Source organism: Solanum stenotomum, chromosome 8, assembly GCF_019186545.1.
Source record: "Solanum stenotomum isolate F172 chromosome 8, ASM1918654v1, whole genome shotgun sequence".
NCBI lineage: Eukaryota > Viridiplantae > Streptophyta > Magnoliopsida > Solanales > Solanaceae > Solanum > Solanum stenotomum.
In genome coordinates this window covers 13,229,574-13,247,683 of record NC_064289.1, presented here as the reverse complement: position 1 = coordinate 13,247,683, position 18,110 = coordinate 13,229,574, and the positions used below count along the sequence as shown (strand labels likewise).

General features: G+C 33.8%; 2 protein-coding genes across 3 annotated transcripts; one reads left to right on the top strand and one right to left on the bottom strand.

Moving 5' to 3' along the window:
* Positions 1–914: 914 nt before the first annotated feature.
* On the top strand, positions 915–5,571 carry LOC125872800 (serine/threonine protein phosphatase 2A 57 kDa regulatory subunit B' kappa isoform). Its single transcript, XM_049553591.1, has 2 exons — positions 915–2,928; positions 4,737–5,571. Exons 1-2 carry the CDS (start codon positions 1,792–1,794, stop codon positions 5,094–5,096), a joined length of 1,497 nt encoding a protein of 498 aa, XP_049409548.1. The 5' UTR covers positions 915–1,791; the 3' UTR covers positions 5,097–5,571.
* Positions 5,572–7,469: 1,898 nt separating this feature from the next.
* On the bottom strand, positions 7,470–16,218 carry LOC125874722 (cyclin-A2-2-like). Of its 2 annotated transcripts, none has more exons than XM_049555729.1 (13): positions 16,076–16,218; positions 14,766–14,846; positions 12,942–13,294; positions 12,475–12,751; positions 11,220–11,353; positions 10,856–10,948; positions 9,850–9,983; positions 9,451–9,526; positions 8,605–8,681; positions 8,484–8,517; positions 8,254–8,403; positions 8,036–8,170; positions 7,470–7,943 (listed from the first exon to the last, which is right to left on the bottom strand). In XM_049555729.1, exons 3-13 carry the CDS (start codon positions 13,254–13,256, stop codon positions 7,890–7,892), a joined length of 1,479 nt encoding a protein of 492 aa, XP_049411686.1. In that variant the 5' UTR covers positions 13,257–13,294; positions 14,766–14,846; positions 16,076–16,218; the 3' UTR covers positions 7,470–7,889. The 2 variants fall into 2 exon arrangements, with proteins under 2 accessions (XP_049411686.1, XP_049411687.1); XM_049555730.1 differs by having other exon boundaries at positions 16,155–16,216.
* Between the last annotated feature and the right edge of the window lie 1,892 nt (positions 16,219–18,110).

Sequence of the window (18,110 nt, the reverse complement as noted above, 5' to 3'; positions counted from 1 at the left end):
AATTCACTTATTATTTTTTGAAGTTGTATTTAAGTATAATCAAAGCATGAACTAATTTCAAATATTGTTTGAATTCATATTAGCTCCAACTATATAAAATCCTAAAGAAAGTGAAAAATATTTAAAAGCTACAGCCAAACGCCTACTTGGTCTCTACTTATTTTTTCGGATATATAACATTTTCTCAGGAGTAAAAGACTTTTTTTTTGTTAAAAAATGACAAATATTACTAAAAAGTGAATAAATGATACATGCACATCTTTTTTTTTTTTTTTTTTTTTTTAAAATATGCGTGAGTTAACTTTATTATTTCATCTTTATTCTTACTCCCTCATGACACCTTTTTTCTTTTCTTTTATTTTTGAAAAAAAATTAAAGAAGAGCATTACTTGTTTGAATAACTTAAAAATTTCTTTTAGTAAGTTTTGTGAAGAAAATATTCTTTAGAAATAAAATTTTATTTGTCAACGAGTAATTTTTTTTCTTAGAAATATCCTCCTCCCTCAGATCACTTCAAAATAACTTTTTGATAACCAGATATCTGAATTAGTTTGTGCGCATCTCAATTAATTTAATAAATATCTATTGGTATGTGTCAACACAAGTTTCAACTAATTATTCTTAATTTTTTTTACAATAACCTTTAAAAAAGTTAAAACAAACATTTTTTGTGATTTTCTTGAGTTATAAATAAACGTCAAGATTGAGGAAAAAATAGTTAAAAAACCAATAATATAACCCTAAGAAAAAAAGGATCTTTTTCAAATTTGTGTGGTGATTCTTTACTCTTTTCATTTTTTTTTTTCCTTACACAAGGCCCACCTGTATTTTCTCTCAGAAATAAGTTATCAATAATAAAACCATCTCACAAATCGAGAAAAAAAAATTTGAAAGAGGAAAAAAAAGCAGAACATTATTGTGAAAGAAATAAAAAGTAAGCCAGTCATTCAAATTTACTGCTCTTTCTTTGGTCTACTTTTATTATTATTGTTATTGCAATAAATTATTGTCAAAAAGATACAAACAAACAATGATGGACTTTCACCATTTTCCCCTCTGCACCATGCATCCATGCCAAGGTTCATAATTAAGCTCTGTAACCCACTTACCCCACCCCTATCCCTTTTACCCCACCCCCTTCAAACCCAAAAATTTCCTAATGAAGAAGAAAGCTTTTTTCACTTGTTGTTTTTATGTTTATGTATAAATGTACATAGTACTAGTGCATGAAGAAATTTGAATGATGAATAATGACATTTTTGTTTTCTTTAGCCTTGTTATCAGCATCTGAATCTCCTTCTTTCTCCCTTCAACCCACCACCCACCCAACATACCCACATTCTGACACCCTCCCTACCCTTCTCTGCAATATATCTGAATCTTTTTCATGTTATGTATATATAAATAGTTATAATGAATGTGTATGAGATCTAGGCTCTCTCTCTTTATTTAAAGAATCCAAGGTTGTAAATTGAGCAAAAAAGGCTTCAGCTTTACATGATTCTTGCATTTTTCTCAATCTTTTCCCTATATGTAAATCAAGATCTGAACACCCTTTGAGTTATTTTGAGGAAAGATTTGATTTTTCTTTCTTCTTGCTGAAGATAATGGCACCCCCATTTTGTGGTTTAGCTTAAAGTTTGCAGATTTTTTAGCCAATGGGGTTTTGGTTTAGATCTTGGTTCTGTACTACAACTCTAGGGTTGTTGCCCTTTACCAGTAATATCTTGATTTGAGTGTTCTTGCACCCTCTTTTATCTGTTTTTGTGTTAAAAGTTTGTGAAAAGCACCATGTGGAAGCATTTTCTAAGTAAGCTTCCGAAGAAATCACTGAAATCTGAGTCAGTAGACTTAGGAAGAGGCAATTCGGACTCACATAGCCCGAATGCAAGCTCAAATATAGGTCCTGGAAGGCCTAATAGTGTTCCAAGGAGGACTTCCTCAGTTGTGTTCCCAGCAAGTGTGATTGCAGGGATTGAGCCTTTGATTTCCTTCAAAGATGTTCCCAGCTCTGAAAAGATGAATCTTTTTATCAGTAAGTTAAGTCTCTGCTGTGTAGACTTTGATTTCAGGGACCCAACTAAGAATGTAGCAGAAAAGGATCTAAAAAGGGCTACATTGTTTGAGCTTTTGGATTTTGTATCTGCTAATCCACCCAAATTTTCAGAACCTGCAATTCTTGCATTGTGTAAAACATGTGCTGTTAATTTGTTTCGGGCTTTCCCTCCTAATTATCGGTCTAATAGTAGCCAGACCAGCGAAAATGATGATGATGAGCCTACTTTTGACCCTGCCTGGCCTCACTTGCAAATTGTTTATGATCTGTTGCTCAAGTTTGTAACATCTTCTTCTCTAGAAGCTAAGGTTGCAAAGAAGTATATAAACCATCAGTTCATCTTGAAATTACTTGACTTGTTTGATTCTGAAGATCCAAGGGAAAGAGATTGTTTGAAAGCTATTTTGCATAGGATTTATGGCAAGTTCATGGTTCATAGACCTTACATAAGGAAGAGTATAAGCAATATGTTTTACCGCGTTGTATTTGAGTCTGAGAAACATAATGGGATTGCTGAACTTTTGGAGATTTTCGGAAGTGTGGTGACAGGGTTTGCTCTGCCATTGAAAGAGGAGCATAAGATCTTTTTGTCAAGGACCTTGATTCCTTTGCACAAGCCAAAATCCTTGGGGATTTACTTTCAACAGTTATCATATTGCATTAACCAGTTCATAGAGAAAGATCCCAAATTGGCTAGCACTGTGATTAGGGGTTTGTTGAAGTACTGGCCTATCACAAGTACCCAAAAGGAGGTGATGTTTTTGAGTGAGCTGGAAGAAATTTTGGAAGTTATTAACATGGCTGAGTTCCAAAAAGTGATGGTTCCCTTGTTCTGGCGGATCGGTTGCTGCATCAATAGTTACCATTTTCAGGTACTAATAATTATGTCTCTAGACATGTATATATGTGTGTGCATGTGTACTTTAATTTTTATTTGTTGCGTAGTTTCTGAGTTGTTGGTTAGATATGGTTTGTTCAAGGATCTATGAACTAATATTGTGATAAGATTTCTCCTTCTAATTGATACAGAGGATTCAGGCTAATGTGGGATGGAAATGCAATTGATTGAATGATGTATTCTTCATCCAGTTGTTTGACTTGTAAAGAATCAGGATCCTTCCAGATTTACATGCATTTTTAGCTGTGAGGAATTTTTACATAAAAAGCTTCAAATTTACTACCAGCTCAGTTGCCTAGAATTAGATTTCTAGATTGCTGACAGGAGTTTTTCATTTAGTTTGAAATGGTTTCAGCAATGAGTCGAGAATTTAAGATTATGGAGCCAGAAAGACTTGTGCCCCAAGAGAATGTTCAGGATTTTTATTGTCTTATTAATGAACTGGGTAAACAAGTGGTTTCAAGGGATGACACTAGATAGAAGAGTGCTGAAAAAGAAGATCTATTACTGTTTCCGAGGGCATTTCTGGGATCAAGTTAATAAATTTCATCAGAAAACCTGTCAATAAGAAGAATGAGATATATTGCTTAATCTGCATTATTCAGTCATTGATTTAAGTATCTTTGTCCATTCTTAGACTTAAAAATTGGAGTTTCAGAGACTGAGAGAAACTGAGGAAGTAATTGGATCTTTGACAGAGTTAACTTGAATAAAACCAAGCATCCTGGGCCTGTTCGGTCAAATCTTCTGACATCAATCAGTCATTGCACTTCGATGAACGCCACCACCATATTCTGATGAGTTGGTGGTGGTGGTTATAATATGATATCTTTAAACCTGCTAGTGCTCAACACATCTAAACATCTGTAAATTTCTACTTAACTAAGTCTTTCCAGTAGATACTTGGATAACAATCATTATATGGCGTCAGATGAGTTTAACTACATCGCGGTCATGCCATATGTTATGGTGTATATTGAGAGTGGTACCCAACCTTTTGTTATGATGTAATAATCTTGCCTTACTTATTGTTCTGTGGATTTCTCTTCCTCCATGTACTTTCCAAGAAGCCCTCCTGCATGGGACCCAAAGGATGTTTGTCTTTCGCTTTTACTCATCTCTTACACTCTACTTTTCCTTTTTATTTTTTCTACTCCATTTATCTTTTATTGTTGAGGCTGGAAATTGTTGGGTTCAGGGACACAATTTGCCAAAAACTATAGCATCTCACTTCCAAGGCATATAGTATGTTTTTGCGACTAAGTATGATCTTCTAACCAAGAGTGAGGACTATGCTTATGAATTGTGTATCCATCTAAATACTGGAGGCTTCTACTTGAAAAGTGGTTTGTGGATGGGGAAGAGAGAGAGAGAAGAATGAGTATATGGCAAAATGGTCGAAAAACAAATTTAGTTCATTGTTGGTTAGTTTCTGAAACCCCCTCCTTCTCTTTTTCTTTCCGAGTTTTCTCTCAACCCCCCTTTTTTCCTGGTGGAGAGTGATAGATATGAACTTCAGGCCTTTTCTGGTAGAAAGGTTGCCATACGTGATGATCTATTTGATGCTGCATTAGTCTGTTATCAGTTATTCCATGTTGTGATGCTTAAAAACCATGATGTTAATTTGTTCCAATTACCTCCACTACCCCCCCCCCCCCCCCCCCCCCCCCCAATCCTCTGTGTGTGTCTGAAAATTGCCTTTGCTAAAATGTTTCTACTATACCACTTTCGGAACTTCAAAGTCACTTATTTGTCATCCTAATAGTCAAACTTATTGTCCAGGTTGCTGAAAGGGCTCTGTTCCTTTGGAATAATGACCAAATTGTCAATTTGATTGCACATAACCGGCATGTGATTCTCCCGATTATATTCCCAGCTGTGGAAAGCAATGCTCAGAACCACTGGAATCATGCTGTGCAGAATTTGAGTCTAAACGTAAGAAGGATGTTCTCTGAAATGGATGATGTGCTTTTCCTTGCTTGCCATTCGCATTACAAGGAAGAACAGGAAAAAATAAACTTGGAATCTGAAAAACGGAAGGAAGCATGGGAACAGCTGGAGACTGCAGCTAGTCTACGTCCACCTGTAGCTGGAAACATTGCTGTCCTGGTAATGCCTTTAGCAACTTCAATCACTTGCTAAGACATGATGACTCCACTCTATCCTTGTCCCCGTGTTTTGCTGTGTATGTTCCACACAATGTAGGAGTCATGGACAAAAAACTAGAATGGCGTCATGGATGGAAAATGGCTGTTGTCTGGTGCCGGTTTTTGAAGATCAACCCGATTAACAGCCTTATCTCTGTTGTAACTTAGTCCTACAACTGTGTTGAGGAGCACGAATGGGGGGCTAAACTAACATTTGTTTCTTTTATTATGAACATTTTGTCATGGCCTTATATGTTTATCTAAATGGCTAATATTTTCATCACCTTTTTGCCTAGCTTCTTTAGTGTTCAGCTTTGCTAGTTGGATGAAAGTGGAAAAGAAGAAAAAGAAAATAGAGAAGTTTCAGGCAATCTGTTTGACACCATTTCTTGTTTTTGTTAGTACCAAAAACATTGACTAATTTGTAGTTTTGTACTATATTTATGAAGCTTCTAATTATTACCTTTTCATTTTGCCCTCAAACAGATATTTATACTATAAGTTCCCCATCTATTAAAAATGGTTTATTATAGTGATATTTCTGCGCTCACTAACTTAAAAGTTATGATTGATGAATGTGCTAGGCAAATCTAGAATTTTAGTTAATGAGTTCCACAGTCTGATCAACAGACAGAAAAAAAAAACGCAGTTCGGTGCACTAAAGCTCTCGCCATATGCAAGGTTTAATGACCACAATATGCTGCCTTACCTTGCATTTCTGCAAGAGATTATTTTCAAAACTTGAACCCGTAACCTCCTGCTACATTGAATTAGCAAAAATTATTGGATTCACGTGAATCTCTATCCACCCCGGCCTGTGGGTTAAGAGACTTTTGTGATTCTTCAAAAGTCACAATTTATTTGGCACCTGTTTGTACAGTTTGTAGTATTATTATTATGTGCTGGAAAGGGGTACTTTACAGCTAAACATTTGAACTTTTAACACTACCATAGAAGAGTACGACCACATTCAACAACTACGATAAATAGAAAAAAGTAGTACTACTATTTCTCTACTAAAAAACAGAAATTAATGCTTTTTTTTTTCCCACACATCTTATTCGTGTGAGCAAAATATATTACAGTACTAGTATAATTGAATTGTTGACTAATAAGTTAAAGGAGAAAGGTAGTAATAGTTTGGACTTTGGAGGACCAATGTGAAATAATCAATACTAGTAACTACCTGCTCCTGTGTCACGTTACAAGAAAAAAATTGTCCTAAAATAAATGTCAACTTAGGAAGTTAAGATAAAAATAAGTCAGATATGTTTTATCGACTATGGTATATCCTTAATACTCTATTTAATAGTGTTAAATTTTTAAGAGACATTTATTAAATAAAGATAGTAGTTAAGTAAACTACATATTATATTTATTGATTTCTTAAAGAAGGTGATTTTTACTAGGATGACATTTATTTTTAGACAGGAAATAGTAACAAATATCATTGGGATTTGGGCCATTAATTTGGCGATAAGATGCTACTTTCTCATTTTTGCTCCTCAACATCTTGCATCAAGCCAAGTGGATGCTTTCATACTAGTAAGTTGATAATGATCTTATCAGGTCATCGTATGTCCATTCCTTCCATATGCCTACATTTTTTTCAATTGTATTGTTCATATAGTGATATTCAATAATATTTACGTCCTTTTTACTAGAGCGATGAATCTTACTATGCAGGTTCAGATGTTCAAGAGACCAAATTTTTTTGATAGGCATATTGGTTTGTATTCAATTCGAGTTGGTGAGCCCCACTTCTTATTCGAGTTTATGTCTTTGTTGTATTAGATTCTTTGGTAACGTTGAGGCCTTGCCTCGATATTTCTATTGCAATGTCATGTATTAGAGTATTTAAGTCATGTTTATGTTTTAAAATAAACTCATGCTGTCTTTAATATGGATTCACATCTATATAGTTAAAAAATTATTTTCTCATGCCAATTTATGAAAAGAAGCTTTAAATTATCCGTATTTTCCTGTTTTCACTTCATGATTGAAAGTTGCTTTATGTAAGTCCTGTCTACTATTCCGCTTTTAAATGCAATCACAAAGTATGGATTCGCTTAGGCCTAAGTTGAGGACGCAATAAATTTGGTAAAACCTACTCAAGTCTTGTTATAAAACTATGTCTGGTGATGTTTGCATAACTGTCTGCAGAGCAAACATCCCTCAGTATTTACATTAATTAAAATATACAGTTAATTAATGTAAGTTTTCACCTTAGTTTATGACTTAAACCATAATAAGTATGATTTTGTGTAAACATCGGGTGTAATTAAATTTTTTATCCACCTGCAAACACAATTTAAGTACCTAACGGCTACCTTAACAAATATAGAACTTAAATGAGAAAGCATGGAACCAAAGTTATGTAAGCTTGGTAGAATTAAACAACTTGTATCTAGTCCAGGATGGAAAAGGATTTATTAAGCTTAATGAATAGAAACGTCAAAGTTGGAACCATTTAACAACAGGAGCTCTCAAACAGCTCCATATACACGATAGCAAGAAGCTAACCAGGTGCTGTGAAGTTACTTACATATTGCCATTTCTTTTAACTTAATGCATCCGCTTCATCGAAATCTACATGTTTCTGTATCATCTGCTGGAACATGGTAGGATGATAGATGTGGTTAAAATTTGAAAGAGGGTTGAAAAGAATGTGTCTCTTTCCAGGAAGGATGGATTATTGTATGTTAAAGATTAATGTTCCTTCGCTTGAAAAAGTGACAATGGATCTGCCAAACATGAATTGGCCAACCGGACTTAAAATCAGCATTTCCTAGAACAGTGATTGGACTGGTTTTGGAGACGATAAAGTTGCCACGGACTTGAACTGTCAATTCAAATGAAAGCTTCAGTACAATGATAAACAGCTGATACATGTGGATGCACGCAAAAGAGAACGGTTGTGATAAAGTTTCTTACCTTTGGTTGTTTATACTTTTCACGGATGGCATTCAGAGTGCTTCCACTGGTGTTCATCTGTAAATCTTGCAGCAAAAGAACGGTAGTTTTCAGATCTAACGCCTTATATGTAGTGTAGTGCTCCAAAGTTGAATTCTGCAAGACATTTCTGGAGTTATTTTGTGGTTGCATTCAATTGCCAAAAGATGACAGGATCAAGGTGCAAAAAAGTTGCATACCCATGGGTGGTTAGATTGATCAAGTGTCCATCTGGCTAGAAATACAGCTGATGCAGCAGTAACAGATGGAAGAAACTTAAGAAAACTATATTCAGCTAGTGTTAACTCTGCTAAATAGTTTGCCATGAATTCCAGTTCAACAGAGGGAACCTGTAGGTTGGAGAAATTTACTGTCATGTAAGCTTCATTTACTAGGACTCAAACCAAAAGAAGAATGATATCTCATCTACCTCATAAGAAGCTTGTGATGCTTGAACGAATCTCCTAAAAACAAAGGACAATGACACAAATAAGGAGCCTGCTCTCACAAGTAACATGATTAAATTTGCATATATTGCTAATTACAGGTACCTCAGGAACTTTTTGGTGGTCGGAGCAGCAAGTTGAAAGCCCAAAAAATTCAGAACTAGACTTTCCATTCTTACTACCTGACAATAGACATGCAATCAATAATTAACCTTTTCACATCCACAGGGAGCTTTAAGTCGTATTATAGAAGACATAGGAAAACATTTGGGAAATGTTCAGATCATTACTCAAGTAGGAACAAAGTATGCATCCAAGATATCATAAAAGAGAAAGGAAAGCTCAGAGCTAGATGAGGCAATCTAGATCTTCGCCTTTAAGAAGATAAGTACAAGGGGGTAAAGCAATGTAGTTAGGACCAGCAAAAGAAAAAAATGCTACTACCATGACTGACTTTGCTAGAATGACAGACAAAAGAACAAGCAGAGGAATGCAAGGAGTGGATCTTATAGAAGTTATCAATTTACAAGGACATTCTGAAAGACTAGTTGGATGCATAAAGGTACAAAATGTTATGACAGACCTTGGGTTTAACCCTCAAAGCTAGCTCATGAATTGAGGATGGTTGAAAACCATATAAGAGCTACAACCTTTACTACTCTCAACCACTGTGGGCTTCTAACACTCCTTAAATGCCCAGTACTAGACATCTAGAGAGTATCACATAGCACTGGAGTTCAATATTAAGTGACCAAACATCAAGAATGGGTACCAACGACAAATACAACCAGGAGAAATGAATTTAAAGAATCTAAAGCAACTCATACATGCTTATTACACTATTTGAAACTAAAGTTATTTAACTGCTCTGTATTACATAGCATATCTCCAAGTACCTCTTTCTCCACATAAATGAAATGTACGACTAGATCAGCATTGGAATGAGCATACCTCTTCTTTCGAGTAAGTGTTGTCTGTAATAAAGCAAAATTCTTCCACACGAGGTGCACAAATTTCTTCATATTTGCTGCAAGCACAAAAGTAAATAAAAGATCACATACTGCAGAATAAAACAATGAAAAGATGCAGATGAAAGTACAAATAGTTTCTCTTTACTGAAGCTATAAATAATTCTAAGAATTGGGCAAAGTATATTACCGTGTAGAATATAGCACATGCAATACAAGTTTAAAAAAAGGGGAATGTAAGTTAAATGGCTCTATTTCCCACAAGCTCCCACGGTAAAAAGGGAAATCTTTGTGATCTACAAGTTTATAAATGTAAAAACTGTTTAGTCTACCCTATAACCTGACATTCTTGAGTATGAATATCCAAAAATGATTTACTTACGAAGCAATTAGCATGCAGGTAACTCCAAGCAGCTGCAGTTTTTGTTTTTCAATGTAATGCTCAGAGAGGAACCTATCAATAAGATGTACAGTCAGGTAAAGAGTGTCTGGAACCAGCCTATATTCTTCAGAAACCTGCAAGAGAGTGAACAAAATGATATTCAGCGGATACAATTTTCACCGTCATGCAAGATAAGCATATCCAATACTTGATAAGCAGGAAAAGAGCTTAGCAAAAGTAAGTCTGAATTCCATAAGCCAGTGCTATTATCAATATGCATAATCAATGGCGGAAATGTAAAGGCTCTTTTGATTTCCAGTAAAACAAAAATAATTCAAGCAATAAATCCCCGACTACTGATACAGTGTTTAATTTCCATTTTCATAGCTTGCATAAATAATACATGCATAACTTATGAGGGAACTTAAGAATTATTTTACCCAAGATAAAATACTGAATAGTAATAGGTATATTAGCAATAGCTAGGTAAGAGAACTTATAAAGAGAAAAACACCATTAAAGTATTGCACCTTTACATCATAGTAAACAGACTTATTTTCTTAATAGAGAAGTATGAATGTATCATAATATCTGTTTATGATATTCCAAAATGGCAAAGGAGAGATGTATAGGCTAAATGGTCAGTTGGTCATTTAGACAGAAATCATGATTGTAGACTAAATATGAAAATTCATATCAGAACTAACATTCGATGAAATGCTTTAAGGGAAAACACATGTGGTCTTCCAGGAAGGGTAACCATAAAAATTAAACAAGACAATAATGCTTGAATATGAAGCAAAAATTTCAGTTGGTGATGCCTTCAAAAAAAGGAACCGTTCATCCAAAGATCAAAGTAAAGGTAATCAACAAAAAGGTTTTCTACTATCACAACTTAGGTCTATATGTGAAAAGATTTTGTTTATTAAGAACCACAACATACTCTTTAAGATAATATCTCACATATTATTAAGCAGCGTTAAAACATCCAAGTTAGCAAACTGACCTCCACAAGCCAATCAATAAGAATACTTCGCATACCCTTGTTAATGTCCCGCTGAAGCTTTTCCATATAATTAAAGGAAGGCCGCCGGTCAAGCTGTTGGTGAGACGACTTTGTCATTTAGTAATTGAGAAACATAAAGTCTTAGGTTAACAAAGAAAAGGAAGGGCACTCTTAAACTTGTTCAGAAGTATTTAAACTATTTCATTGCAATTATCCATGATAATATTGTTTAATTAATAACTAAAGGAAGCATTAAGCTTGATATTGTTTAGATGGTTACAGATGCCTAGTGCTATCACTAGACTTATCAACAGTGCATCAGTAATTTTTGTAGTAGTAACAGGAATGCACCAGTCATACTAACCTCCATGGCGTGCAAATTGTTATATATATCAGGAGCATACAGACTACACATAAGTGGATCCTTGTGTTTTGAATCTATATCTGCAATACCAAGCGAATTGGAGCCTTCCTGTTTCAAGCAAACCTTGCTTTCATCTGCATGATGGAACAGAAACAAATAAGCTCCTTCTAGAAAAGAACATATCAATAGGATTTCCTTTCAAGACTAGTAACCGTTCATGCAATGTTAAGATGATGATTAAATTTTGCAGGCAATGCCAGAAGATCAAACAGATTAATAAGTTTTCCTTCTACCAACAGTTTTGGCTTTTTACCTTTTTTGGAAAAGGTTTTGCAGTCCATCCATTTGCAAAATGACACAAAACGCCCTTTGTATTGGAGACATAAAATAACTATCTCCATAGAACCACAAAGACATATCACCCATGAGGAACTATGCACTCAATTGGTTTCTTCGCTATTTCTGTTGCATGTATTACATTGTCTCTTTACTTCCAGTTATTCGAGGGTTACCATTTCTTCTGATGGTGCTACAAGTCAGCTACTTCACATTCAAGTGAGCAAGAGCTCTCTTTTGAGGTTTTATGAAAAATGGAAATTTTACACAGCTTTTTTTCAAACAGTTTACTGAATTGAGATTTACTAGAATGCAAAATGAAAAAAATGAGCAAAATGCAGTGAATGAAGTCTTTATAAACTTTCTTCTTGCTGCATATATAGTAGAGAACCTTAATAACAGCAAGGAAATTAAAAATTGCTATTCTAGAGATCGTGCTCGGAATTATAACATTGAATTCAAATGGATGCCTATTGTAATAATAATATATCTGAGTTGGACAAAGGGGCATAAGCAGCTTTGCACTTTGAAATTTTAACTAAAACTATATGCCAGTAAAGGACACGCATGCTTGTCGCACTCTCAAAGAATTATATGTGCTTCCAATAGAGCATTTCATAAAAGGATCAAATTCAAAAGCGTTGAATATAAATATAAACTAGTTCACAGTTTCATCGTGCACATCACTTTTAAGAAACATAAAGTTTTCAGAAAAGTTACGATTATCAAGTATCTTAGTTGTTGGTCCCTCCCGATGAGCAGGCAGCAATTACCACAGATTTTTTGAAACTTAAAGGAGCAGGCAAAGCTCAGTCATGGACTCATGGTAGTTGCACTTCAAACTATGTTTAAAGAGAGGGAATGAAATCAACAAATTCCAAGGCTTTCAAATCTTGCATAATAGCACACAATATCATACCTTTTGGTGTTGTATTCTGGAGGGTAATGCCATAACATGAACTCCTATTCACAGGCATAAGATCAGCTAAACCACTCTGAGCGGCGGTGATATATTCACTTGGCTGAGTTAATGGGTGGTCCTTGAAGTGTGCTTGTGAACAGTGTTCTTGTGATTCCTCGACCTTTACTTTTCTTGCTTCTTCAATCATACTCTCTTTTCTATCTTCAAGCTCAGGCTTTTTCACCAAAATAGCAGGTGTCACCTTTGAATTCCTCTTATCAGAGAATTTCTTAACCTATCACCATAAGACGAGTTCACATCATCGGCCAGAAGTTGACAAGTTTTTGAAACAAAGAAAAAGATTCAGCACTGAATCTCCATCTTTGGAAACAAAGACATTAGTTCAATAACCAATAATTATGTTCAGCAGGAATGATTTCATTTCCAAAGAGCCAATATGATGTAACACATCTATTGAAGCTCACCTGAAATTTGTTTCCATTGATGCAATTCATGTATGGATTTTCACAAAGCACATTAGTGACATCCCTGAGAACAGCCCTTCGCTTATGCTGTTGAGAAGCAGTACTAGAAGAATTAGCTGGTTTGTTCTCATCTGGGGCTGGTCTTTTGGATTTTGTTCCTTGTGTTACAAGTCCCTGTTTCTTATCCTGTCTGACAGATGGATGTAGAGGTGGTAGTCCTCCTGATGAACCCAAGGTTTTTGCCCGTGCTCTTGTGATTCGCATAGTAGGCACTTTAAGATTAGAAGATCCTGTTGCCATAGTTGCATTCCTCATTGATCCAGGTGGTGATATGCCAATTGTCAGAGCTACAACTGCAGAGACAACATTGCATCATCGTTAACTTTTCACAGTCAAAGGTAAGAATGACCCCCAAAAAAAAGTTTTTTAAAAAAAAGACTCCGGCAAAACAGATGCTTAACATGGACCAAAGAGCGGGGAACTTTAAAATAAGTCTCAATATGCAGGATCCAAGAACTTGATGAAACAGCACAAACATCATTCTTCAGCAGTGTTGTCAAAGGCAAAGAAAAATTCAAAGGTCTTGGGCTTTAAGCACAACACACATCCAAAAAATGTTATAGTAAAGGGCCAGATGACGAAAAAAAATAAAGGATATATATGCAATACAAGAAAACAAAGTTATAAAAAAAACAAGAATTACATGGACAAAGCTTTAGTGCCTTTACGACATTATTCCCCAGAAAGCTCAGAACATTAAAGTTTCGGCAAATAAATGTGTCCAGGTACCAGGGTAAGAAGATAACCAGTGCCTGATCGGTCTACGACATGCCATCATGTGAACTAATGAGATTTAAGAAGATTTTTGTCAAAAATCAAGCAACTATTATTAACTGGTATAGTAACTTGAACTTGGAGCCTTCTTAGTCAGTTAAATATACGCAAGTTATGCCAGTTTGAGCTACTAATATCTAAGCGGAAAGTAACTTCTACAAACAGAAAGTTAGCATAACCAACACTATTGATGCAACCTTTAATTCATAATATTACTTCAATTATAACATTCACTTATGAATAAACTGAAATAGCAAAGAGAAGAAGTAAAGAACAAGTTGGAAGTTTAGGAGTTTATGTTAACTTATATTATGAAAGTCAATCATACCAAAGAACAAAATTATGTAATAAACTACAATTGAAAAAGTCGATCACATGTAGTTTTTCTTTTCCTCAGCTGTGGTCATTATATTTTCTCATTGTGCTGTCTTTGCTAATTTCTTTTGTAGGTTTTCCCATGACTACCTAGCAGACAAGGACACACTTTTTTCATAGAGATATCTTTATACATTTCAAACTCTTCCATGAAAGAGGGTCTTAAATATCAGAGAACCACCAGCATCCACTAGCAAGCTACTGAAGTAGACTAAAAATAAAGAGTTTCAAGCCTGTGAATGAGCTGAAACACAAATCTGTATCTTCAAATGCAGCAGGCACAAGAGACTGTTTTTCTCATTTGATCAACCAAGGGTCAATAAACAAACATGGATACAATCATATATTCTAATTCAAAGCAGAAAGAAATTGTGTGGAGAGAAGCAATGACAAAAAAGTGTTACAAATTTGATAACAAAAATATATTTATGTTCACATCTAACATTTGATGAGATCTTATCTAAGGCTCTATTCCACAACGAACTGCCAAGACCATATGATTTTTGTGTTCCCGTCTTGTGGTGTGAGTTTGTCATGTGTTCTTAACTTGTATTATCCCAAAAAAATGACATCATATGTAGGACATAAGTCTATATTTTAAAGAGTGATATTCACCTGCATTGTGTTCCACCACAATTCTAGAGCTTTATAGAAATAAAGAGCAACTGTCACTGTACTCTTGAATCAGGGACGAGCCTGCATCAAACATTCATTGAATTTACTTACTTAAGCTTTAAGGTGTAAAAGGGAAAGATAGCACATACCATTTGCATGGAGAGTTCTACAAATGCAAAAAAGAAAGCACCTACTCATACATTGTTGCTGGAAATTAAGTCATGTATACAATTCAATTTCAAAGTTTAGTACCAATCTATTCAAAGGTAGATACAGTATATAATAGAAGATTTAAAGAACTTTAATCCATAAACAAATAAATCAAAAGATACCAGCCATCTCGGTCAATGTTTTGTAATTTAATTACCTTTTGAATGTAACTGAAAAATTGTAGGAATTCTTAAAAATCTCTCAGTTTGATCTAGCTAAAGATCTTCTACAAATCCACAAAAAAAAAAATACTTAAAATAAAAAACTACACTAAGATTTCTGAGAATAGCATGATAGATCCATCAATTGTTCTTCAATTGGAAATTCAAGTCCATTGTAAAATCAATTTCCTCCTAACTTCTAAATCCACAAGCAAAGCAACAACAACAACATACCCAGTGAAAATCCATAAGCAAAGCAAAAGTATTAATTCAAATTATTTTTTTCAAAACCAACCTGGAAAAGTAAAACTAAATAGCTTTAAGACTCAAAGAATCAACCAAAACACATCAAAATTTAATTTGCTTAATCACAACTAAGTATAAGAAATAGAAAATGGCAATTAACAAATCCAAACAATTTCATTTCTCAAAAGATACTAGAGAGAAAAAATTAAAAAATAGCTTTCAGACCTCAAAATTCAACCAAAATGTACTATAAAATTTTAAAAAGTAAAAACAACTAAGAACAAAAATAGAAATTGAAAATAAATAATCCAAATCAAATTTTCATAAGTAACCAGAAAATGAAAATCAAATACCTCAAAATCCAACAACAATGAACCATAAAAAAAATTCAAAAAATAAAATAAATACAACCAGCAACAACAACAACAACAAAAATTAAACAAATCAGGACTCCAGATATTAAGGAAAAATGGAAGAAAAACTCTAAGCTCACAGATCCATAAGCAAATCCTCAAGGATTACTCAAAATAGAGCTAAAAATTTTCAAATTTTCAAAATAAATTCCTTATTCATCTAGAAAAACTACACGGCAATGGTACATTGCAGCTAATCTACAAATATAATATCCATATCGATATGTACACATAACAAGTACATATCAAACATGTATGTATAGGTCTGAGCTGAGCTTACTATGCATTATTCACAGCTCCTGAGCTGCCTGCAACACCGTTGAACGGCGATGCCTCGATTGCAGAGCTAGGGTTTCTACCTTCTCCGATCGGTCATACAATCAATGTAGCTCGTCTGTGTGGTTCCAGAGGGGTGGGTGGGGGTGCGGGGTGAGAGAGTGAAGAGCGTAGAGTGGTGATAGATATATAACACTGTAGATGTGGAAAGGGGTAGCGTGAGTGGGGGTGGGTGGGTAGAGTGGGGTGGGTGGGGAGTGAGAGCGGGATGGTCCATAGTTCAAACTTCTGATGCTGCAAAGCTCCCAAAAAAAAGAAAAAAAGGAAAAAGAAAAAGAAAAGAGTTTTTTCAAATTTTACACTCTTTTTTCTACTGCATTTTTTCAGGGCATTTAATTGTTTAATCCTTCTTTCTACATCAATGGGTCCATTTTTTCCATTAGTACTTATTAGATATTTGGCAAAGAAATATTGTCACGAAATTCCCACTCTTTGAGTAAATGAAAGTGTTTACTTTACTAATTTGTTTTATAAAAAACTAAAACTTATTTGAAGAGTCAAAGAGTTTAATCAAGAATTTATTATTATATTTGAAAAAGAGTCCAGGAAATAATGTCATGAAATTCTCGTTGTCGTAGTATCCTAGACATCAAAAAATATATCTTACAATGTGCTTGACTAATATAGATCATAACCTGACACAAACAAAATAAATAAATAGAATGTTTACTTTATTAATATTTAAAAATTTAAAACGTAGTCTAAGAATATAAAAGTTTAACCGAAATCTAGAGAAATAAGTGATTTTAAGCGGAAATAAATTAGAACTAAAACAAATAAACAAAAAAAAAATAGAAATTTGAAATTTATTCTTCAAAGTAGAGGAAAAGCAAGTGATAAATTATTTCATGATAAAATATATTTTTATCATAAATTTGTGTTTACTAAAATTATTCCTCTTCAATTGAAGTGTTTAAAAGTACATAATTAAAGTAGGGATAAGAGTCTGAAAAATATCCCAACTTTGGTAGGATTTGCTGTTGCGATACTAAACTTTCATAAGGACCTATTACCTCCCTAGACTATTTAATACCGTATTTTTTACCCCTGAACTATTTAATAGTGTATCTTAAAGGTATATATGTGTCCACGTGGACACATTACTATTTATAATTTTACATTATTTTTTATGTCCACGTGGGCAAATATATATGTTTAAAATACGGTATTAAATAGTCTAGGGAGGTAATAGGTCCTCATGAAAGTTTAGTATCGCAACAGCAAATTCGACCAAAGTTGAGATATTTTTCAGACCCCTATCCCATTAAAGTATCATAATGATAAATATTTAAACTTGTTTAAATAGGAGTAATATTTATCATTAAATCTTTTATTATAATTTTAAGTTCAAAAATAACTTTTAAAAGAGTTGACCAAACACAAATTATAGATGAAATTAAAAATTTATTCGAATTAAACTAATTTTAAAAATTTATTACTTTGTGCGCGATTTATACAGATCGTGAGCCAACACAAAACAAAAAACAAAATGAAAATGTTTACTTTACTTATTTTTAAAAAAAAACACTAAAACTAATTCAGAGAGTTAAAAGAGTTTAATAAAGAATTATTTATTATTATTATTATTAGATTTGAATTTTTTTTAGAAATAATGTCACGAAATTCCCCCTTTCGGAGTATTAGACATTGAAGAATATGCAGGGGCGACTCAATGTCTTCAAAAACAAGGGATACACCTTAGGCCCCAAATTTGAGGACCCTATTTTTCAGTAATAATAAAATAATTATAAGTTTTTTTTTTAAAAAAAAAGTATATTGTATCTTTTTATTGATTTGTCTTACTTTTTTAGTTCATTTTGAAGTATTAAAAGATGTTTTTTTTTAAATTTAACTTTCCACATGACATGTTTAAGACTATAAGATTAAAAGACATTTTGATATATATATATCTTCTTTATTTTGTAAAAATACATGTCAAGTCAAAATTAGACAAAATATTAAAATAATTGGGGTATTAT